This window comes from Mustela lutreola, chromosome 15, assembly GCF_030435805.1.
Source record: "Mustela lutreola isolate mMusLut2 chromosome 15, mMusLut2.pri, whole genome shotgun sequence".
Classification (NCBI taxonomy): domain Eukaryota; kingdom Metazoa; phylum Chordata; class Mammalia; order Carnivora; family Mustelidae; genus Mustela; species Mustela lutreola.
The window spans coordinates 36,564,679-36,589,939 of NC_081304.1; the positions used below are offsets into that span (position 1 = coordinate 36,564,679).

Here is a 25,261-nt window from a genome sequence, read left to right on the forward strand (position 1 = left end):
GGAATCATTTTCCTTCCAGCAGATTAGCTCCATTTTACAGATGTGATAACTGAGAAAGCAAAGGGAATGTTTTCCAAGGACACTGCTTCAATGCAATATCATAAACCAGATTCTAGACCTAGTATTTTCTCATCTCTGTTCCTGAGGCTAGCACTCCACATCAATACAGACTAAATTTAAAGAAGGACAAGAGAAATCCTTTGAATTCTGAGGTTCTTGGCATTAAGTCACCTCTGATTTTATTGATCTGCCTGCACAGAATGACTGGAGAGCCTGCTTCAATATGAATGCAAAGTCAGAGTTGCTGCCTGCTAGCTGAACCCTCCTTATTTAAGGAATACTGACTTCTGTAGCAGTCACAAGTTCTCTCAGCCTTTTACCATCCCTTCTAGCTGGATTTCATTTTGCTCGATTCTAGCTGGCCCTACATAAATCTTTTATCATATAAATATGCTCCCAATTCTTTCGCCTTCTAACTTGGGGGAAAAAAAGACCCTATATGAAAATGATGGGGAGGCATGCAAAAAAGGCAGTGGTTACATCAAGCTGTGATTGAAAGCCAATGTAGGGCAAATCTTTTGAAATAAGGCAGCAAAGCAGAATCAGAAGAGGTTGGCTGAATAACCTCCTAGCAGTCGCTAACAGCACTACCATAGAAGAAAGAGCAATTTGGCTGGCTGTGACCAGTGGTGGTCTCCTTGTGTGACTGTATTTCTGCAGGAAAGTCCAAGTGCTGTAAAGCACACGTGAACCACGCATTTCTACTGGCATCTCTGCCACCACCTCCTTGCAGTTCAGATACCCCAATTCCACTGCAGAGGTTTGGTTTACAATAAAATGATCATTGCTTCATTCATTTGCAGCTCCTTCACAGCCCCTTCTTTGCTCTGCTGGAAGGTTTTGCTCTTTTTGAAACAAGTACGCCAACAGAGCGACAGCATATTACTGTTGCCTGCTGTATAATTAGCTACAAACCCACAGCACAAAACTACAGGGATTTACAGGTGCCCCGGATTCTGCTTTTCCTTCCCCCTGGAATCAGCTAGTCTTCTTTGACAAGAAGGGACCTTGGGCTACCCTAATGATATATTGAGAGTTTTAAACCCGGCTCTCCAATCTTACAAGTCTAGAGTGCCAAAATAACAAAGCAGAGACTAGAAGCTGAGCCACGGATACAGGAAAGCACTTTGGTAAGCACTTAAACCTGCTGAGAATCTTCTCTTCTGCCAGATGCTTGCATCTTATCAGCAGACTACCCTGAATGAAGGAAGCGAGCACTGCAGGACTTTATTTATTTATAGCTCATTCTGGCCTGCTAACTACAACCAAGTGCTCCCACTGCTAAAAAATGCTACAAGTTGGATGACTTTTGAGTGCCTCAGTATGACCCAAAGAACGCCCTAATCTCTGGGTGTCGGAGATTATCAGAATTCTCAAGAATGGCAGCAGGATGTTCAGGAGTCACATGGAAGGCTTCTGATTTCTAAACTTCCTCAAAACCATCTTCATAAAAAGAAAGTCCACAGGCCACCCACCGACAGCTAAACACTGAAGGTGCCAAGTAGCCTAAACTCAGTCATGAACAAATCATGTGCCATCAAGGGAGAACACAGCCAACCTCTTCTGGATGTGAGACATGTGAAACGGAAAGGGCTTTGATTAAAACATTTTAACATAGAAGGCCAAGTTCACAAGGAGCAAACAGTAGAGAAGATGCAATGCAACTTGACTCAACTGAAACGTGGATTTCCATCTAAGAAATAGGTGGAAATAAACACCAATAGGTCCTCACCCATTATACATGTACAGAAACATACAACAAAGTACACTTCTATCTCCTGCATCAATTTTGATGCTTCTTATCTGAATCACAGATTAAAAGTTAAAAACACAACTATATTCACTAATATGTATTACTTATGAAAATCATTTGGAGTTTTAAATTTCACAGTCCCAAATTATCATAATATACATAGCCAAAGAGTTTATGGGATAATATTTTACATGTGTTTGTATGAATATAGCTATATTTAAAAGACCAAATATGTAGACTGACTAAATAACTTACTTGTTTTGAGATTATTCTGAGTTACTTAAATGTGCCCAAAGCCAAGTGAAATCCTAAACGTCAAATGATTCTGAGTTGTCAAAAATAAAGACGTTCAGAACGATGCTTTTAACAAGATTTTTCATCACCAGCACCAGAGAGTGACCAACTAGGGGTTGGGGATGGAGAAGAAAAGACAAATACACACACACACACACACCCTAGGGTACTAAGCCCTGAGCTTCACTGGAGAGCAAGGATGAGAACAAGGAGCCCTGAATGATCTAGTCTGAGCTCAAGGATCAACCCATGCAAAATATTCGTTGAATTCACCAAAGAGTTGGGCTGAGGGAATCTTAGACAAGAGAAATAAATCCTTAAAGCCTGGATAATAATAAACTGTTCTTTTAGTGCAGACCAGGTGTCTTTTTTTTAGACCAGCTGTCTTAACTATTCCTACACCAAGAAAATTATTGAAAAAAACTCACTATTTTAAAGACAATTGCTAACTGGTAGCAAGGCGTGTTTAAAAAAACCACAAGAGAGACTGGCTGGCTCTCTTGGCTGGCTCAGTCTGTGGACCATGCAACTCTTGATCTTGGGGTTGAGTTCGAGCCCCACACTGGATGCAGAGATTACTTAAAATCTTTAAACAACAACAATAACAACAAAGCCCCCCAAATCCCCTTCCATCCAAAAAATTCTCATGCAATTGGGAAGAGCATTTAAGTATCAGAAGAAACACAAACACACACACATAACATACATTTATAGGTTTTCTATTATGTTTAAGTCAGGAAAATCTCCACATTTTCTTCTCAAATGAAGGTAATTTAAGAAGAGAAGGATCTATCTATACCAGGAGCTTCCCTGACTGAAGCTCTAATAACTGGATCTTCTGGTGAACAAGAGCTGGAGATGTCAAGTAAGCTGCAACTGCAGCTCCCAGAAAAAAACTTACAAGTCTTGGGTAGAAGATCAGGAAGATAACACACCTTGCCTTGACCAAGGCCTACCTAGCAGGAAGGATGATGCAGAGAGTCAGAGAGGTTAGCAAAAATCGGTTCAGTTATCTTTTTCTTTTCTTAAATATTGAGCAGAGTATTAGAAAAAAGCTCACTGTCCAATTATACTGAAACATACAGTAAGTAAGCGCCAAGCCAAAGTTTCAGTCAAGCAAAATGAATAAGCACTAGAGATCTACTGTACAACATTGAACTACAAGTCAACAGTAACATATTGTACACTTAAATATTTGTTAAGAGGGTAGATCTCACATTAAGTGTTTTTCCCACAGTAAGTTTTAAAGGTATTTGAAAATGTCAAGCAATACAAAGTCCCACGTGTGCCCAAAAGGGTATCTTCTCCCTTCTTAGAGGGGGCTCCATTCATTTGTAATGGAATTTGCCTGTTTTGCCTGCTTCTCTAAAAATCAAAACATGTCCCAATGGCATGGGTCTTCAATTCAAACAGTACCTAAGGCATTTTTCAGAAAAAATACTCTTACTGTCTTCAGTTTGCAGAGAGCCGTGTTTCATCCCAACCCACAAGAGCTAAATCACTAGTCAAATATAAACTGCAGGAATGGAATTCCACCAGGTGACCCTGTACACAACAAGAGACTGTAGTCTTGCTTTGATAGCACTTAGAAAGATACTTGCTTCTAAGGATTGCTGGACAAATTTAGTCTACTTCAAACGAATGTCTGAGTAGGAATATGAAAACCAGGAAAGAAAATGCAAAAAAACTGGCTTAAGAATGGATCTGTTTTCTCCCCCAAGAATTTTTGGTTTGTTAACCCTAACTGGGAAAAATACTATAAAATTCTGTTTTGCATTGATAAGTAAAATATGTATATTCATATGCTTGCTATCTGTGCTCATTGAGTAATTTTTAAAGGATGCATAAGATACTATAGTAGAATACCTACAGTATAAGGTGTGGATAATTCCTGTAACTACTAAGAACAAGAAACGTAAGAGGTTTTTGTTGCCTTTTTTTAAATTTTTTTAATCCATCCCAGGGGCACTCCCATTGACATAAAATAAAGAGGGCTCAGTGTGATTGTCCTAATTAATTTTTGGTCTAGAGTTGAGCAGTCTATGTGGCTAAGAAGTGCTTATAATACAGCTAATCTGTATTGAGACACGCTATAAGTATAAAATACACTCTAAATTTCTAAGACTGAGTAGGAAGAATGAAAAATATCTCATTAATAACTTTTTACTACATACTGAAATGGTATTTTGAATATGATGGGTTAAAGAAAATGTTTTTAAAGGTAATTTTATCTGTTTCTTTTTAAGTTTATTTATTTATTTGACAGAGGGAGAGTGAGTGCACAAGCACTGAGAGCAGCAGGCAGAGGGGGAAGCAGGTTCTTGGCTGAGCAAGGAGCCCAATGCAGGACCCCAAAATCACGACCCGAGCTGAAGGCAGACACTTAACCGACTGAGCCACCCAGCATGCCTTATCTGTTTCTCACTACCCTTTTAAATATGGCCAACTAAAAACTTAGAATTTAACATATGTGGCTTGCACTTTATTTCTAGTGGGCAGTGCTGGCCTAGTTGTAGTAATCCTTAACTGCAGGTGCTTGTCACAATTTTCAAAGAGTGGTCCCCTGGAGTTTGGTTCAAAATGAATTAGAATCTTGGCAGTCAGTATTTTAAAAATATTTCCTAAATAATTCTGATAATCATTAATCTAGAGGTTAGTGGACATAAGTGTGTCCTTGAGCCTTATGAGATTGGGAGTGGAACAGATGCTGGTAGATCATCTCCTATAACTTACTTCTGTAGAATAAAAACCAGTATGCTCACTGCCTGCTTGTTCAAAACAATAATAGGAAAGAATGATAGTACTACAGTTGGGAAAAAAGTTGGAAATTGCCTTAAAACTAGTTAAAATTAAGAGACCCTGGGGTGCCTAGGAGGCTCAGCTAGTTGAGTGTCTGACTCTTGCTTTCGGTGGGGGGCCACGGTCTCAGGGTTTTGGGATGGAGCCCCACATGAGGCTCCATCAGCACATTGAGCTCCATTGAGCACAGAGTCAGCTTGAGATCCTCTCTCCCTTTGCCTCTCCCCCAAGGCTGTGTGCACTCTCGCTCTCCAAAGTAAAAATAAACAAAACCTTTAAAATTAGAGGAGACCTAGAATTCTTTGGCCTTTTATAAAGAATTTGACAGGCCTTTGTCCCTGGTTCCTGGGAGAGAAATTCTAAATCCCTGTAATTTCTCAAAAGAAACAGAAGTATCTTCATTATTCATGTGCCCCTTGGATTACGTCTGAGTTTATGCTAAGAGATGAGATAACTCAGCCCAGGGGTTGCTCACTAGAAAGACAAACCGTGTGATTAGAGGGTTGGGGGCTTTGAGCCAGCTGGACCTCTGTGGAGGGGAGAGGGATTAGAGATTGAGTTTAATGTGATCTGTGATTCGATCAATCATGCCACTATAATGAAACCCTGATAAAAACTCTGGACACTAAAATTTAATAGAATTTTGTGGTTGGTGAACATATAGAGGATGAGTATCTGAATCCAAAGGGAAAAAACAGGAAAGCTGTGTTCAGGACCCACGCAGACTTTATTCCACATGTTTCCTCATTTGGCTGGTTCGGATCTTGTGTCCTTTCTAATAAAACTATGCTCATAAGTATAGTGCTTTCAGAATTTTTAAGTTGTTCTAGTGAATTATTATGCTGGATGGAGTCCTGGGAACCCCCAAGTTTGTAGCCAGTTGCTCAGAGGTGCAGGTGGCTTGGGAACACCACTCGTGGCCCCATCTCAAGTAGGGATCGTTTTGTGAAGGATTGAGCCCTTAACTGGTGTTATCTGATCTAGCTCAAGGTGGTTAGCTTCAGAACTGAACTGCAGTACACCAGCTGGTGTCAGAATGAGGTCATAACTTCAAATTGTAACAAAAACATTTGTTAAGAAAAATATAAAATCTTATAAAACTAAATTCAAGTAGCAAATGTATAATTCAGTGAAAAAGCTATACTCTATAACTGAATATATCACTCGGTGATTAAATCTGATAGCACATTTTACATTCCCAAACTAACAAAAGGACTTAGCTTTAAAAGGACATTAAAGCAATTTCAATATTTTTCTGGTTTTCACAAAGACTATTTTACCTTTCCTTTTTTACTTGTCCTTCTCTTCACCTTTATATCTATACTACTAGTACCAGTGCTACTACTACTAACAACAACTACTACTACTAGCAGTTTATAATTTTATATACACACAACCAAGGAAGACCGGAGAGAGAAAATGGGATCACAGCCCTGTTCAAGTCTGGTCTTTATCCACAGGGATGTGTATACCTCAGACATTGGAAGGGACAAGCATCCAAGTTTTGAAGCCGTATCAGGAATAACCAAGATTCATATCCTTGAGATGGAAAGGTGAATAAGATTTCTTAACAAACAGTTAAGAGGCATTTCTCTCATTTTCCTTCACCAAACTGGACACGTATCCTCAAATAAAAGGTAGGACAGGGAGAGCAATTCAGAAAGACAAGGGGAGCAATGAGGAGGGAAGGAAATCAGAAGCAGCTGTGCAGCCTGACTACAAATCACTGCCCACAGGGAAGAGGTAGTAGAAAGCAGGAAGAAAAGGAGAATGTCCTGAGAATCACAAAGAGCATTAAGTATAGCGTGTAGTTCCCTACAATTATTCAAGGAATGCAGGAAAAGAAAGAAGACCGAGTGCTGAGCCCATGTGTGCCGTGAGCACTTCGCCGCTCGCTGAAGGACAACCATTCGTTTCTAGAAAATGAGATTCTGAAATCCATGGAGGCAAAAATGTACCGAGATATGCTTGCTAAATCAAGGATATATGCTTTTCTCTGCCAGCCATGAGGTATTTTTGAGGTAGAGATGTGAAAGGATCTTCTGAGACAAAGAAGAGAAGTACTTTTTCTGAAGATGCCTCTGCTCGGCTGCTGACCTCTGCTGGATCAACAGTGGCATCCAGTGGCCAAAAGTCTCAGCACAGACTTCTTTGTCTCTAGGAAGGGTTTCTATTGCTTTGGGTGAAGTAGCAATTCAGAACAAAACCATTTCTGTTGTCTATAACCAAGGATCCCCGAAGACACAGTACTTTGTAATAAGAAGTGAAGAACCAAAGGCCATAAAGAAGAAATGGAGGGGGGCTGCTTAAGATTGGCTGTGGTATTTATATTTCCTATGGTATTACTAAAAAGAATGAAAATACAGGAGGGGATAAACGTATGTGTGGGTGGGATTCCTCGGTTTTCACTGCCTCAGAATACTTTAAAAACAAATCAGTGTACAAGATAAAGTATTTTCATCTTAAAACCAAAGAAGTACTGAAACAAATTTCTGTATATACATTTTATTTCCTAAAGGGCTTAGGAAGGGAAAAATAATGGAATTAGCATGGCTTAATTATACCGTTCAGTCAAATTTCAGTTTCCTTCTGAAGTGTGATTTTTAACACCTGATTGAAGTTTCAATTAACCTATAACAAATTTATAGAAAAGCATTCTAGCCGAGTTCTTTTTTTTTTTTTTTTTAAAGGTAGGCTCCAACTCGTGGTCTGAATTCATGACCTTGAGATCAAGACCTGAACTGAGATCAAGACTCAGATGCTTAACCAACCAAGCCACCTAGGCGCCCCCACCCAAGATATTTTCATGTTCCAATTGTTTGACTTAAACTGCTTAAAAAAAAGAAAGAAAGAAAGAAAGAAAGAAAGAAAGAAAGAAAAAGTGATTTTCGGCAAGATTCCAGCAAATAAAATGCCAGTAAATTCTGACTTGAAAAAAGAAAAGAACTATATTTCCTCAGTGACATAATACAAGGAAACACAGATGATGAACTAATCCTCAAATTTTTATGTTTTTTAAAAAGGTTATATTTATTTGAGAGAGACAGAGGGCACACACACACATACACACTCGAGCACAAGTGGCAGGGAGGGGCAGAGGGAGAAGCAGAGTCCCTGCTGAACACGGAGCCTGATGCGGGCTTGTTCCCAGGACTCTGAAATGATGACAGGAGCCAAAGGCAGCTGCTCAACCAACTGAGCCACCCAGGCAACCCTCAAATTTTTATCTTAATTAGACTGTACTCCATCTCTCCAGATCAACAATTAAAAAAAAAAAAAGTGGGTACCAAGAGGCTCTTCTCTCATGATTTAAATTTGTTCATTTTCTGCTCTATGTTTCTAGCCAAACCCAAAACCACATGGAGCTGGTGCATACATTACTCCCCTTAACTCCCCTGATACATCTCTGGCTGGCTCAGATGCACATCCCAGTTCAGACTCACCTGTTTGGATGAGATGTGGGCAGCATGAACTGAAATTCCACCACACAGGTGTTGTCCTTAAGCTGGCGATGCTGTACACTGTTAAGTTCATAGGCAATATAAGCCCTTCGAACATAAACCTGGTTAAAAAGTAATCCTCAGTAAATACACTTGGAAAACAGAAACTAAGAGATGCTTAGCCCAGGAAAAGGATAGTCCTGAGAAGAGGAATGTAATGAGAAGAAGGCTCTGAACATAAATAACTTGCTTCAATTAATAAAGCTCAAGTCTTAAAACTATACCCATGACTACAAACGGAAATAAAACTAGCCCGCCTCTGCTGGACATCTCTGGCTGGGCCATAAACCTTTCAGACTAACCCAAACTCAGGAGAAGTTTTGATCATTAGTAAAAGCGAGCATACAGAACTGCAACCATTAATTCATGGCGCACAATTATTTCAACAGAAGATAAAAGCAAGTGGCGAGACAAATGAGAGGTACTGGTTCTGAGCCACCTGCAGAGTGAGAGCAAAAGACAGAAACTATTTTTGTACACTTCAACTCTCTGACTATCCTGTATCTTTGTCTTCCCACTCCCCTAAATTATTTTAGATTACTCATACTCCCCAAACCGTAGGCAAGAGCGGTACGACATAACATGACATGATGATCTCACACATACTAACTTGACTCAAGAGTTAAAAAACACAGCAACAGGCTCCGTCACAGCAAAAACCATCAGTCTGACCTTGTGCACTTTACAGCCAATTTGCCAGGCACATGAAATGCTGCATGGGATTCTATCATGGGAGGTACATAAGGAGACTTCTCATTAAGTGATATGAAAGTACTCTAAGACACTTAGATACTTTTAAAATTTGGTATTTAGGGAGTAGGATACATTACAATCTATCCACAGAATACAAATAAAAAGTAAGCCAAAGGAGCTTGCAACAGATTGTAGTGATGCCGTGTTACATAAGATCATCTAAAACACTCCTCTTCTTCATCTTCAAAAAAACATCGACTTGGCAATTTTACAGCAGTATTCAGGGCCTGCAAGTTTTGTGCTTAATGAGGTAGAGTGCTGTAGTGGGAACAGAAAAGGCTTTGAGTTGGCCTGATCTGGATTCAAATACAAACCCTTCCACTTATTATCTACATAAACATGGACAAGTCTCAAATTCAGTCTCACTTTCTTTTTACTTCATGAAGTAATGGTAGGGTTAAATGAGAAAAAGAGTAAAGCATATTAAACACACACAGCTCATTCAGTGTTAATACTTTCTTTCTCATGACAAAATATTTCCTAAGCGCTGCCTGAAAATTCAGACGATAATTAAAATCTCTCTTTTTTGGCCCAAATCACAAAAATGGTACATGCTCTGGTCAGCCATATGTTTTTTCACTTATTATTTTTTAGGGAATCCTGATTTATTATGAAATGAGTGAATCCGAATTATCTGGAAAGTAGAGACTATTGAAAAATGCTGGCAGCTCTTTTCCTGTGACTGGAGCCCAGAATGGTGATTAGTTCAGCTGAAACACTTGAGTAAAAGCAAGTGTCTGTTTCAGAGGGAAAAAAGACTCTAAAACACCAACCTTAAGGCCAAAAAAAAAAAGAACTGATACAATACCAAGTGGACAGAAGAAACCTGCTAGAAACCAAAAAAGGTCACACCGTGTTACTATGAAATCTTACCTCCAGAGCTGCCATCCTCACTACCTGGTTGCTGTGGTAGAAGAAGTTTGGTAGGACGTCAAAAATAGACGTTTCAGACAAGATGAGTTTCTGGAAGGCACAGAGACAAGCTTAAACCACTACATCCAAAAGAGAACAATATTTAATTAGTATAATACTTAATTAGCATTTTGAAGCACTCAGAGTAACCCAAGAATTCTGTCTACGAGTGTCATGTATGAAATTTACCTTCTTTGTGCTCCAGCTTCCTTAGCCACAGAATGGGGAAAATAATGATACCTAACCTCAAGGGTCTGTTGTGAGCATCAGAAGAATTAATATATGTAAAATTCTTAAAAGTAATACACTAACAACACATTTATTAATGACCATAATTAATATCCTTCCTGACATATATTCGTACTCAACCTCTCAAATACTGTCTCAATCCTCCACTATGGTAAACCACAGATTAGGACCCCAGTTGAAACCCTCTATTTCAGCTCTGAACCAAATAAACAAGAACATCCTTTCCCCCTCTCTAGGTTCCCCAGAAGGAAATCTGACAGAAAGCCTGAAGACTCCCTTGGCTGGACAGAACAGTATTACTTATTTGCAGGTAGAAAAATAGAATGTCATTCCTGAGAAAATGATGTTGTCAAAAAGTGATAGTCAAGATCCTTCCAATTAGTAGTAAAATTATCCAATACTATTCTATAAAAGTGGCTCTGTATATAGCTTAATAGTAAGCATTATAATAAAATGAAATTTAAATGACTTAAGTAATTTTGTCCCTAGAACACTAACAACTACCTATTTACACAACGAATTCAAATACCAGACATCAACCAGTGCAACCACTTAATTCTAGCCCAGAATACTTTCTGGATAAAAAGCACAAGAGGTAAAGACTTCAACAGGACACGTCTATCAAGGCTGGTCTATTGGATTTTTAAGCTCAACCACAATTCCAATAGCATTTTTATGAAAAAAAAAAAATTGTAATTATACATCATTTTAAAAAGTCAAGGCATGAAACCTCACTACACAGAAAATCAAAATAGATCGATTAATTAAATCATGCTTAGGAATAAAGAGGACAAGAGTGCACAATGGTAGAAAAGGACTACATGTATACCTGTAAGTTCTCAATGCAAAACTGATGTCCGTACATGTCAATTGCTGAAAGGAAGATGGACTCTACTTGGTTATGGCGAAGCTCATATGACGGCAAATGGGAGGCAATAAGAACCTAGAGTGAGAGCAAAATAAGAGGGATAAGTTCCTGAGGGAGTGATTATTCTAGCCTCCTATTAGGCAGCTCTGATACAAAAGCAATAAATATAAATCTGTAAGTGCAGGCATCAAAGATAAAACAGAGACCAAGTAAAACAACTTCTAGGTCCTGTAACATAAAGCCAATGCCACCAAATACTGCATCTCGGTTGACTCTCACCATGATTTGCGTTGTGGGCAATTGCGTTGTGGGGGGGCAGAGGGAGAGAGAGAGAGAAAACAGCTTCAATCAAGTTCCCTCAGTGCATGTGATTTACCATTGCAAAGCTGCTAGTCCTGGGGACTGCATGACTAGCTGTTAATTGGGAATCGGGTCTGGCAGGGAGCAGCTGTGGGGAAGGTGGAGGCAACAGAGCTGGGCTTCTGCAAATCTGAAATAGGAGGACTAGCGAAAGCTGCTCTGACAGCCCCAGGTATTTGGTTAGTATCAAAGAGAAGGTGTCGGGATGTAACACCAATGCATGTGGGGGCAGTGTCACAAACACACAGGGACACGGTGGGACCTGAATAGTCTCAGCAGGTCACTGAGAGGTTCAATAACTTTGAGTAGCTCAGTGACATGGATACAATTGTGGAGAAAGCAGAAGGTCACTGAACAGCTTCAAATGCCGCTTCCTTTTCAATGCCCATGCACTGAAACACAAAGGGAGCGCCACTTCTTGGCTTCCCTGCTGAAACCTTTTGGAATGGAAATGCAAACTACAGGGTGAAACTAACCGGACTTCTCTAGGGTTGTTCTGATTGCTAGCACCTCGGATTCATTGCATTATCTTTCTGCTTCCCATACTCAATTTTTCCCTACACACTTAAAAAGTTTTCACCTGCTTCTAAGCTCTCTTTGGGGAGCTTAGCTTCCTTTCCTCCACATGACTCTGGTTTACTACTTCATGGCTCCTAGCAAAGGCAGGAAACAGTAACAGAATTTTATAAGGGGGAAAAACACTTCTATTTCAAAGAGACTCAATGTTAATGTTTTCCTTTCTCTTTAAAAAACATATCACATGAAAACATTTGTTCTGAGGGCAATGAGAAGACATATGTAGAAAATTGTTTGATCTTTGTCAGGTGACAGAGTAAAAGCTCACTATTTCTACGACCACCCAATCTATGAAAACCATTTCTCCTTCCAGATAGCCAACACGTGTCCTTACCTGGCGTGCTCGAAGTGCCACTTTGGCATTGGTGGTCTTACTGAGTTGAGTGAGCTCTGTAAGGATATTTAGCAGCTCATCGGTGAGAGTAGGGTCCCGACCGCACAACTGGTCCTAATTGTTAGTGTGAAAAAAACATATACAAAACCACATTAAAAAGAATTATGGCTAGAACTCTGAAATAGGAAAAGAGGACAAAAACAAAGTGAACATAGCTAGATTAATGAGAAAATGCAAATTTGTTGGGATGCCTGGGTGGCTCAGTCAGTTGAGCCACTGCCTTAGGCTTGGGTCATGATCCCAGAGTCCTGGGATAGGGTTCCACATCGGGCTCCTTGCTCATCAGGGAGCTTGCTTCTCTCTCCGCCTCTGCCTGCCTCTCTGCCTGCTTGTGTGCTCTCTCTCTCTCTCTCTCTCTCTCTCGGACAAATAAATAAAATCTTAAAAAGAAAGAAAGAAAGAAAATGTGAACTTGTTATTTTTATCCCAAACAATGTAGTCAAGAAGATTCCAGAGGAAGCCACTGCTAAGGAGAAACCTAAATCTCTCAGTCATTCGTATTCAAAATCCTAGTGAATTTCTTCACAAATCCGCACTGTACTTTTAATGTGAAGAAAAAATCATCGGAGACCATTTAAAGGGGTCAGGGAATTCGGAGTAAAACATAACAGATGAGGCCTCAGAGTTTTAAGAGGTTTTAAATAATATGGGGACTAAAGGCTTTCCTGTTTCCTCTCCCACTTTTGGAAAGAAGGCAGAATAAGGCAACAGGAACCACTCCTGGTGGTTTTCGTTCCACACACCAAATGTTCAGCATCCCAGGAGGGTGCAAAACAGAAGCACAAGAACAAATTATTCATTTAAAAACACACACTAAATAAAAACACCATCTCATATGCTGACAATTCTATACCCAAAATCATTGATCCTTTTGCTATGCCAGGAATCATTCCAGGATAACTAAACATGGTGAATCCTTGGATTAGAGGGAAAAACCAAGTTCCTACTATACAGTCCACAGGTTTATTCAATTAGGTCCTTCCTAATGAAACTCCTAAAAGTTACAAAAAAAAAAAAATTTTTTTTTTTTTGGGTTAAGATTTTATTTATTTGACAGACAGAGAGAGGCAGTGAGAGAGGGAACACAAGCAGGGGGAGTGGGAGAAGGAGAAGCAGTCTTCCCACTGAGCAGGGAGCAGCCCTATGCGGGTGTCAATCCCAGAACGCCAAGATCATGACCAGAGCCGAAGGCAGACGCTTAACAACTGAGCCACCCAGGCACCCCCTAAAAGTTAAAATTTCTTAAGAAAATATCTCTATCATATTTTGAGGAAAATGTTTTTTCTTCAGTGGAATATTAATTTATTCCCTAAATTCATCCGTTATCCACATAATTTTCACTTAAGCCGAGAAAAGTGCAGATGCGGTTTTTAGAAATGTCTGTCCTTTTCTGAACTTTACAGAGCTATTTATAGAAGTTCCTCACACCACATATAAAATATACATATTTACACCTAGTTCCTCTACTTGGAGTTTGAAATTAACTGCCTTTATATTGTAGTGAATTTTTATTCTCCCTCTACTACCAACAGGATATGAAAGATGACCAGATCCCTGAAAGGCTTGCTGTTGCTGCCTTTTGATCTTCTTCCTACCCTGATTATCAGCGTCTTCTCTGAAGAATCTCTATGTCATACTTAATTTCCTCATCTAGGGCATACTCTTGATAGTTCCCTACTTGCCTTCCACATCACAGGGTAAACAGTTCTAGAGTACTCAGCATGACTATGCTGGGAAAAAGGCTTCCCAAACATTTTCTTTCTTTTTTTAAAAGACTTTATGTATTTATTTATTTGAGAGAGAGTGTATGTGCAAAGAATCTCAAGCAGACTCCATACTGAGTGCAGAGCCCAGTGGGGGCTCGATCTCACAGCCCTGAGGTCCTGACCTGAGTCAAAACCAAGGGTGGAACACTCACCCAACCAGGCAATCCAGATTCCCTTTCTCAAACATTCTGAAACATGAAATACTTTCTGGTTCTCCAATCCACCAACCAGAAGTTGCTCCAAGAGTCCAGAGTTGTAAAACACATGATGGGATTTATAGTTAAGGAAGTGCAAGTATTGTTTTCACCTGCTAATCACAGGTAACTCACTGATTGGAGTGGGAAGTTCCACCTGTTTAGTGCAGGGAATTCACTGACCTGAGAGGGGAGGAGAGAAGCAGCTAATAGGTGACTATAAATCCAGGGTTCAATTGAGCATGGAGTCAGAGACCAGAGGGCCTCTCCACCTACTGCAGGGCATACAAAGGAGGGAGAAAAATGCAGCTAAGTTGCATCTTTTGTTGAGAACAAAGGAGCAAAAAAGAATTTCAAAGGAATACATAAAATGACCAGGGACAGACCACAGGAAGACAGAAGAACAGACAGGAAACAGCAGATAGGGAAACCAAGGCAAGTTTTTCCTATGAAATCCCTCTTTTCCTAATATTCCTAATAGAGAAAAATATTCCTTTCTGAGGTTCTTACTGCATTCATCAGAAAGACCCACTGAAAGATCTAAAAGCCTAACAGGTGTCCTCAGTAATGAAACTCAGCTGCTCTGCAAACAGCCAGACTCAAGTCTCAACATCTAACAACAAAATAAAACACAACAAAATAAGAACATTAGCTACCTACTTTTATCAGACACAACAGCTTTGATATGGAATGTTTTCCCTTGAAAAGAAACCTAGGTTTACCTTTTGAGATGAAACTAAAATATATACCCAAAAATGAAGCTATCCTCTTGTCTAACTATAGATCCTGTTCTAACTTAACACAGAAAACCACCTTTTTTTAAAAACCAAAAAAAAATTTTTTTTTTTTTTTTGGTCTCCTCTTTCCTCTATAAGTAGAAGGGGGTAGTAAAAAAGAAACAGTATCCAAAAGAAAAGTGAACTATGGAGATTTTTAAAAAGTAACTGGGAAGTAATTATTCATTCACAATCACCAGCTCACAGTCCTCCTGGGCTCCTTGTAATAAATAATAAAGTACAGAAACCAAACCTTCTTGTCCCAGAGGGACAAGAAGCAGCAAATACAGTATCAATAAACCATTACCTCCATTAGTTTATCCTGATTTGGATTTTCCATTCAAATACTATTTTCTCCATTGTCATCATGAGTACTTAGTAAAAGACTGACATTAGAAAATCACATATAAGATAACCTTCTCAACTTTCTCTTGTCCTTGACCTGGACAATGTTCAGGTCCTAAAAGAAACCGCCAGGGACTAAAGGCCATTTTAATAGTTTATGGCCCTCTAGCCTAGAGACAGCCTTCCAAATGGGAAGCCCCAAATCATCACCTAATTCTGGTGAACACTTTGTAACAATGACATTAAATAGTGACTATGTCAGCAGATGTGTTTCCTCAATATAAAGAGGTTCTTTTAATGAGCCTACCTGCTGGTTCTGGAATTACAGGTTACTTGCATAAATTTGTAGGCCAAAGTTAACAGAATTATTCAGTAATGGTTAAGACTGGTATCACACACTTACTTCTTATATTTACTCTTAAACTGGATGATGGCTAACAACAGGGAATATTTCAGATTTACAGAAATTTAACGAGCATGCTTAAGTGTCAAAACCATCCAAGTTATGCAGCTGACTGCCAGGACAGCCCAACATAATCCAACTTGATCTTAGCATCCTAAGGCAATTAAAAACCGACTGTGACTGATGTGTAATGCTCTCACGACACTATTGCTCAGGTGGGTGAGGCACTAACCCCCAAATCAGCAATGGACTAGTAATTTCTTCCAGTCACAGGTGGACTTTTTGACATTCCAAGGATGTCATGGGACAGGTTTAACAAGACATTGTTAATATCACCCTTGTTCAGTAAACTTGGGTTCACAGAGAATGACGACTTCCTTGTTTACACACTGGATAAAACTATTTGCAGTCATGTTAAGAGGAAGAAGGCAAGGCTCCTCATCTAAACCAAATCAGAGGCTCACAGGCCCCAGCATTACTCATGAGGAGCATGGTTTGTATCATGTTCATGTGGACCATTCCAGAAATAACAAATAAGTAGTGAGGGGAGGACTACTCACCATCAAGGTGGCTGACTACTGGATACTTCGCCATCTCGACCGCTGCTACAAGGATGTTGATACTTTTTATTGGTGCCAAACTGCTTAATTTGGCTACACAACCTCTTAAATAAGGGCACCTAGGTGGCTCAGTTGGTTAAGCAACCAACTCTTAATTTTAGCTCAGGTCTCCATCTCAGGGTTGTGAGATAGAGCCCCGTGTCTCATTAAGACTCTTTCTCTCCTCCCCCTGCCCCTTCCCACTTGAGCTCTCTCTTAAAAAGAAAAAAAAAAAAATCATAATAACCTCTTAAGTAAAGCTTTCATAAAAATAAATTTGGTCTTCCAGCCTTCAGTTTTAATCAAGGCACCATGTTCCTCCAAATGGACAAAAAAATGATGAGACTAGCATTTTACTTGGTATTCTACTTTCCAGATAGGGGGAAGATTAGAACAAATTTGCTCCAGAGTCCTTGAAGCAAGTTAGTACTAGGCACTATGTTAATACATGCCTGGAGGCGATGAGGGCTTCTTTGGAGCAGCCCACATTTTCTAACACTGATTCACAGAAACCTGATTGTCTTGATCCCTCCCTCTAGGTTCAAAAGCCCAGAAATCATCATCTAGCTCAGCAAAGCACACCATGAACAATTCTACTTCTAGAAAGCAAAGATTGAAATGCCGGGCACATAACCATCAATCAGGAAGCCAAGGTAAGCAGAGAAAGGGGAAGTGGTAGAGAACACAAGCTAGGGAATTCAAATGCTACCATGTGCAGGTGATATCTGTAAAAGACAGACCTAGAGAAAGAGTGAGCCAAGCCAGTAAAATAGCTCTTACCAGCCACCAACATTAATGCAGACATGGGGCGGGGTGATGGCTGTGAGACCTGACCATTACCAGGGAAGGAATGAGGAGACCCACATCTGGTATTCAGTAGTATCAGGTCAGAAGGGAGTACCTTTTGAGCTCTCGTTCCTGCTGCATAGGACATGGCTAGCTGACCCTCAGCTCGAGCATATCAATTAACTTCTTGTTTTCCAAATCTCTAGGATAAGATGAAAGCAGCTGATATTTCAAAAGAAATTCAATGATATGAAAGCCTACAGATCCTACTTTGTTTACTGAGTTTGGGTTTGTTGTTTTTGTTTTAAGAAAAATGTGAAATGCCGAAATAAAGAGAAGGACAAATCCATCTTTCTGGTTCACATCTTCAACCTTTTCCTCCTCCTCTTCCTCCTCCCTCTGACTCCTCCGCATCCACCCTATTCATCCAAACCCAAATACTAACAATAGCTCTTTTCTCCAAAGAGCTCAGCCTGTTGGAAAGAAAGTTGGGGCACTATCCATGCAGGTAAGAAGTAATCAGGATGACAAGGTGGGGAAAAAAGAACAGCAGCAAGTCAGAGTCCCATTGGCTTCTGCCTGTCCTGACTGGCAAAAGCAAAAAGCAAAGCCTCAAACCAGTTCTCTGACAGGGCCCAACGCCTCTGCAGCACCCCCCGTGTAATTACACACTTGAGTGACTGGACTCTGAAGAAAATTGAAGGCCTGAGCTCCGAACAGCTGCCATTTTCTCTCTCCATCACACCAGCGTGATTACTTGAGAAATGAACAGCCCCGGCTCAAAGCTACTCCAGAATTCTCAGAGGAAATATGGCTCCGTGTTCCAATAATGAGATTCTTAAGGCAAGCGTTACTTACAATCACTCCGCAAAAGGAGCGAGCCGAGCCCCTATATCTTACAAATTAGAATTTAAGAAACCCAGCGACAGTCTTGGACGATCATTACTCTTCTGCTGCTCCAAGGATTCTGGGCTTTGGTCTATTTTTAGTGCAGAAAACTGTTAAGTCCTTAAAAAGGTAATCATAATAAAATGAAAACTCACCATCATTAGCTCCCTAAAAAGGCAAATATGCCCCATTTTAGGTCCAAACTGAGAGATTCTTCCACTCCCTCATTACCCTTTTTGGCCAGAAAGTCTGGTTTTATCCAAATGAAAATTAGCAATCCTTGTATTGAAATAAAAAAAACAACAAAAACAGTAACAACAACCAACTAACTGGTCAGAGATTTCTTCCTCCGTTTGACGGAGAAAAAAAAAATCAGCAAATTGCCATAGATAAAAGCACTTCTTTGTCAAAACCCGTCACTTAGGGGAGTTGAAGTATTATATAGTGCTGATACATATTTTTTCCTTTCAAATGTGTCTTCTGATTTCCCCACCATCTAGCCATTCTAGGGTAGCAAAGGTAATGAACTCTCCCTATAATTACATGTTTTTAGAAGTGGCTATTCTAAAAAAATGTTATATCCTTGAGAGTTAACCAGGCTAGGCATATATGAAGTTGTGGCACTGCTCTTAACCAGAAATGTGAGCTAATTAGTTTCCCTTTATTCTGAACTATGAAATAAAAAACCACAGTGACGATTTATAGTTTTATTTTTTTTTCCCTCCAAGAAGAATGATGGAATCAAGGTACCAAGAATGCCAATTCCACAAAGGAACAAGCGAGGAAATTCTAGGAGTGAAAGGTACTTTGGTCCCCCAAAAAGACCAACAGACAGTAGCCAGGCAGTTAATTGTTCATGGGGTAGGGACTCTAAGAATAGTCCTATTGTTCTCTGATTCCTAGAACTAACTCAACTGGAAAACTCTAGGAGTGAAGGACTTACAAACCATCTTTTAAAATCCTTAAGTTCAAAGTCCACAGAACTTTTACCCATTGGTCAAATGTATATTAATTCTAATCACATTTACTAGTCTCACCTCTATTTGCCACTTTCTACTAATTCTCGTATTATGTGGTTATGGGGACAAAAGCATATATCCATTACCAGTACAAGAATCTGAGCTTAGGGTTCCATGTAAGTAAAAGAGAAAGGGACCCAAAGAAGTTGCAGAGTAAATTTAAATTTCTTTGGTGGGAGGGGCAGTACTGAAATTTTAACACTACATTTTGTTCTTAAGCTTTGTTCTTAAGTTTGGGGACTTAAGAGCCCTTGCAGATACCCATGGAACAAACAAGAGTTATCATGACAAAGTATACTGGCTAGGGGCGCCTGGGTGGCTCAGTGGGTTAAAGCCTCTGCCTTCAGCTCAGGTCGGGATCCCAGGATGCTGGGATCGGGCTCTCTGCTCAGCAGGAAGCCTGCTTCCTCCTCTCTCTCTCTGCCTGCTTTTCTGCCTACTTGTGATCTCCATCTGTCAAATAAATAAATAAAATCTTAAAAAAAAAAAGTATACTGGCTAGGTAAGAGTACATTTTAAAGCTACTGTCACAAGTGACAGCAGGAATGGGGAAGCACAAGGCATCTCTAAACAGAGTCAAGAGATCAGAGTTCCTATGTGTGACTCCATACACAATAGCCAGAACAATCCTTTCCTGACTACGGCAGGTTCCTTCAGGTCAAGGACAGAGGGAGAGGGTAAGAAAATGGTTCACCGACAACCCAAGCACCACTCATCCCCCAATTACAAAAAGACAAGGAGCTTTTCCTCTGACCACAGAACCTCAGGAGGAGAAATGCTTTCTTCACATCAACCATCCTTACAGGTTTTGAAAAACGGTACTCACGATAAGCATTGTGACCAGAAGATTCTTCTTGGTGACTTGGGCATGAGAGAAGATATAGTTCAGTACAGTGTTCATGTCACTCTTGTTCTCTTCTCGAAGGGCGAACACACATTTGTCGTAGTGACCTGCAAGCAGCAAAAAGAACTGGTCCTCATCCATTGGGTGAATTTTCACAGTTACCTGCTATTTTTTTATAGCCTTCACCTGATAAGCAGTGAGAGGAAACATCCTAAGAATTTTCTTGGATGAATTTGTACAGAATTGGCAGTGAGGTTTAGTAAAAGAAACGCTGGACTAGGAGTCCAGCAATCTGGTCTAAGATGGGGGCTCATAACCTAGCTCTGTTACCAATTTCCTTTGTGCTCCTTGGCAAATCACTTTACCTCTCTGAGTCTCATTTTCATCCTGCCCCACCCACCCACCCACCCACCCCCGCCCCCCGCCCTCAAAAGGAGTGGAGGAAAAGTGGGTCTTAGAGTCTGGGTGGCTGGTGATAATTCCAACCCCCATCCTTACTATAAACTCACTCATTTAGCTTCCTGAAATGATTTCCTTAGCAGAAAGGGTTCTGCTGCTTAAAAAGCTTGATGATCTTTAAAGTCAGCCCCCAGCTTAAGTTTCTGGTTTCATGTTTGACTCACTGAAAATGTTTCACCCTACCTATAAGGAACAGTTTTAGCTCAAAAATAAAGACCATACTAACCTGTCAATATCTACAAGAGGGGACAGTTGCTACCTCTGAAATCAACATTTTTCCCCGTAAATACATGAAACAGCTAAGCAATGCCTAGGCTTCCAAATCCAAACTAAGGCAGAGATCAAGGAGAACCCTGAATTAAGTCAAAAGGTCTGTAGGGAGGGTATGGTTATGCATATTTTCACTGGCCCTTCATAATGCCACCAGGGGCAGGTTAGTTCTAGCCAGAAAAGCTATGCTTTGCAACAGAAGCATAAGCTTCAGCTGTACTATAGTGATATCCACCATGGGATACAATATCAGTTCTTCAGAAAACAGCTTACCTCAGTAAAGGAGAATTAGCGTTCAAAAAGTCTCAAGGTCAGAATTTTATGAAATCGTGACAACACTAAAGGATTAATTACCTCAGTTCAGATTCCATGTTAAGTTACAAACCAGAACAGTTCGACTGTAATACCATGGATTCCTAGAATACTGAGCACATTCAGTCAGGGTTAACTTGGCTGTGTTTTAAATATTAGAGACTGACATGAGGTGTTTTGTTTTGTTTTGTTCCCCAAAATGAAACTAAATGTATTTGAATAACAGTGGGCTACAATATTTAGGAGCTGAAAATTTCCTACAAGACCCATTGAGAACAAATAGAGGCCATTTAAGAAATGGTTGGCCTATCCATATTCATACTTTCTCCAACCAAGACAGCTGTGAAGAGACAACAGAAATATGTCTTGGTAAAGGGATTTACTAGGACCAGGAGAAATAAAAAAACTATTTACCCAGGGAAGAGACAGCAAAGACCCTAAGCAGAAAGAAAGCAATGATACCAACTTATCTTTTTAAAAAATTTTTATGGCGAAACATATATGCAGAAGAATAAACACCCTGGTAACTACTATCTATCTAATAACATTTTTAATGATCTTTGAAGGATCCTACGTGCGCCCATCAGAAATAACTAAGCTGAATTTCATGTTACTCATTCTTTGACTTTTCTTTTCCTTTTTTTTTTTTTTTTTAAGATTTTATTTATTTATTTGAAAGACAGAGATCACAAGTAGGCAGAGAGTCAGGCAGAGAGAGAGGGTAAAGCAGGCTCCCCGCTGAGCAGACAGCCCAATGCAGGGATCGATCCCAGGACCCTGAGATCATGACCTGAGCTGAAGGCAGCGGCTTAATCCACTGAGCCACCTAGGCGCCCCTCTTTGACTTTTCTTTAAATTTATTCTATTTATCTCTCAATGTTACATTCTTGAAATTTATCCTTTTGTTCCTATGTGTAACTTGGTTCATCTACTTTCACTGTACAGTAATCCATTGTAGGAATATACTAGAACTCAATTATCTATCCTACTTATCTAAGTTCTAATTGTTTCCTGTCTTTTTTGCTATTATGAACAATGCTACCACGAGTAGGCCTTATACGTAAGAGTTTCTCTAGAGTCTTATTATCTAAGAGTAGATTGCTAGGTTGAAGAGTTTTTCGTGGTTTTTTTTTAAGATTTTATTTATTTATTTGACAGAGAGATAAAACCAGAGAGCACAAGCAGGGGGAATGGCAGAGGGAGAGGGAGAAACAGGTTCTGCACTGAGCAGGGAGCCTGATGTCGGGGGCTTGAACCCAGGACCCTAGGATCATGATCTGAACCAAAGGCAGATGCTTAACCATCTGAGCCATCCAGGCACCCGGTTGAAGAGTATTTTAAAAAGTTCAACTCTATTAGGTTCTGCTGAACTTTTCCAAAGTGGCTTGTACTTTGGAAATTTGCACTGTCGCCCATAGAAGATGTGGAAGATACTGACTTTTTAATTTTTGCCAGACTCATTTTTCCTCACATTTCACTAATTACTAATGAGCTTGAACGTCTTTTCATACATTTATGGATCATTTGTATTCCCCCTTTTGTGAATTATCTTTTGCCCATTTTTCTATGAGGTTGTCCTTTATTAACACCCTTTGTTAGGTGCAGGTTTTGTAAATACCTTCTCCCACCTTGTGGCTTATTTTTCAGTCTCTTTTTGGGATCTTTTCATGAATAGAAGCTCTTAAGTAGGGTCAAAATAATCAGCTTTTTCCTGCATAGTTTGCACCTTGTGTGCCTTCTATGACAAAATCTTCCCTACCTTGAGGTCATGAGACTATTCTCCTAAAAATTTAGTAGTTTTGCCTTTATAGAACATGTTTAAGTCTTTAATTTTAATTCATCTGGAATTGATTTCTGTGTATATGATTTAAGGTAGGGATTCAATTTCTTTTTTGGTTTTGTAAATAAATAAGACATTGCAGTAGTATATCATTTCCTGAAAAGTCTATCCTTTGCTCATGATCTATAATGCCTGTTGTGTTATAATGTAAATTTTCATATACGTGTGGACCTATTTCTACGCTGTTAATTCCATCAGTCTATTAAGCTGTCCCTACACTAGTATCACAATCTCTTCATTAATATGAGTTTATATTAACTCTTGATATTTGACTGGACAAATCCCCCACCCTGTATTTCTTTAGAAGTGTCTTGGTTATCGTCAGACTTATCTTTCATGCACATTTTAAAATTAGCTCAACAAATTCCATGGATATTCCCTACTAGGATTTTTGCTGGAACATCGACAAATCTATAGATGAATTCAAGGAGAACCAATACTTTGTAAGTATATATTAATCTAAGACTGTGATATTTATTTAGATCTTTATTATTGTTTACTCATTATAATTTTCTTCCAAAGAGGCTTGTACATTTTTTGTTAGACTTATTCCTTAGTATTCCATATTTTGGGTTGCTATTTTAAATGGCCTACTTTTCTAAACTGCTCTTCCAAACAACTGTTGTACTATAGAGATATACAAAATTCAAACATATATTGGATTTTATATATTGACTTTTGCATTTGACAACCTTGTTAGACTTTAATTCTAATAATAAATATGTGGATATTTTGAGGTTTTTCAGGTAGACATCATATCTAATAGTGGCAGATATATTCCCTACTCCTTTCTAGTTCTCACAGCTTTAAGTGCTTTTTATCTTACTGCACCAGCTCATTTAATATGATGCTAAACAGCAGTGAAAGCCAGTGCCCTTGTCTTACTTCTACCTCAAAGGGTATGCTCTCAACAATACTTTTAATTTTAACAGTATGCATAAAATTTCCTATGGATTTTTTTCTGGGGGAACTTCACATGTTTAAAAAAGTTCCATTTTATTCATCATTTGCTAAGAGTTTATTTATCATGAATGAATATTAAATTCTGTCAAATGTTCCCCCCCAATATCTTTAGATGACCATGGTTCTTCCTCTTTGAATCTCCTAGATGATAAATTATAGTAGTTGGTTTTTCCAATATTAATCAAGCTTGCAGTACTGGGATAAAGAAACTTTGGTTGTGATGTATTATTTTATACATTGATGGATTTAGTTTGCTAATTTTCACTTGAGTATTTTTGCTGTTTACGGGTGATGCAAAAGAAAGCAAAACCTGTAAGAAAACATGAAGTAGTATTTCAAATTCTATGATGTTTCACTGCCACCTTGTGGCAAGAAGCAGTATCAGCAGCACGCCGCTTTTAAAATCCCAGTTTCACATTTAGAGACTTTATACATCATTTAATGAAGCTCTTCAGAGAAAGCCAGGGATAAATTCCACTGAAATGATACACTGAAAAGTAGTGGAAAATCTGAGCCCTTTTCAGATGACTGTGGCTCAATCCGTGGATTAGCTGCCAAGAGGCAAGCTCTTCAGATAGAGTTTTTCAATTTCAGCCTGGTCATGACTCAACCAACTCTCGCTAAACAAGGTCAAGATGACATCAACAGGGAATACTAATCTCTACTAGAAAAATTATTGCCGCTCTTTCCCAGAAGCACTACCAGAGTCACAATCTCATCAAACTGTTTTGTTACCCTTTCTTGGGCACTAGTGGGATATGGAGGTTTAGTTTTTAAGGAAAGGGTGACAGGAGGACGAGTTTTGTTCATGTCCGGGTGTTAGTGACAGGGAGAACTGGCTCAGCGGCTGCACAGTCCTACAGGGAAGCCTTTTCAGAAACACAGTCCTCAGGAACAGGCTTACCGTTCTGGAACTGGGTCTCTACTCGCAGATACTGCCGCAGCAGATCCATCACCACAGCCTTCATGTGGCCTCGGATGCCACTTCGGTACCTAGGCAGCCGGAAAAAAAGTCTCCACTGAAAAACCCTACAGACCGACATGATTAAATAACAGACTATTTAAATAATAAGCCCAGAGTCCAGGTTCACCTTCTAGATTTTTTACTGCACCGTTTTCCCTCTAAATTCTAGAACAGGGCAGGGGCCAGCCTAAAATCAACTAACTGGATCAACTTAAATTCTAAGCCTAAGATATCTGAGATATCTGTCTAGACAAGGTTTTTTGTTTTTGCTTTAATTAAGAGAGAGAGGAAAAAAGGAGGACAAAACAACCCCCC

General features: G+C 39.5%; 1 protein-coding gene across 9 annotated transcripts in view; it reads right to left on the reverse strand.

Moving 5' to 3' along the window:
* Window positions 1-25,261, reverse strand: part of ACACA (acetyl-CoA carboxylase alpha) — a 285,737-nt gene that overhangs the window by 123,288 nt on the left and 137,188 nt on the right. For all 9 annotated transcript variants that reach the window (XM_059149711.1, XM_059149709.1, XM_059149710.1 and 6 more), the window contains 6 exons: window positions 24,887-24,975; window positions 20,121-20,245; window positions 12,459-12,572; window positions 11,150-11,263; window positions 10,033-10,122; window positions 8,350-8,468 (listed from right to left, as the gene is read on the reverse strand). In XM_059149711.1, coding sequence (XP_059005694.1) covers window positions 8,350-8,468; window positions 10,033-10,122; window positions 11,150-11,263; window positions 12,459-12,572; window positions 20,121-20,245; window positions 24,887-24,975 — 651 coding nt within the window. The remainder of the gene's footprint in view (window positions 1-8,349; window positions 8,469-10,032; window positions 10,123-11,149; window positions 11,264-12,458; window positions 12,573-20,120; window positions 20,246-24,886; window positions 24,976-25,261) is intronic.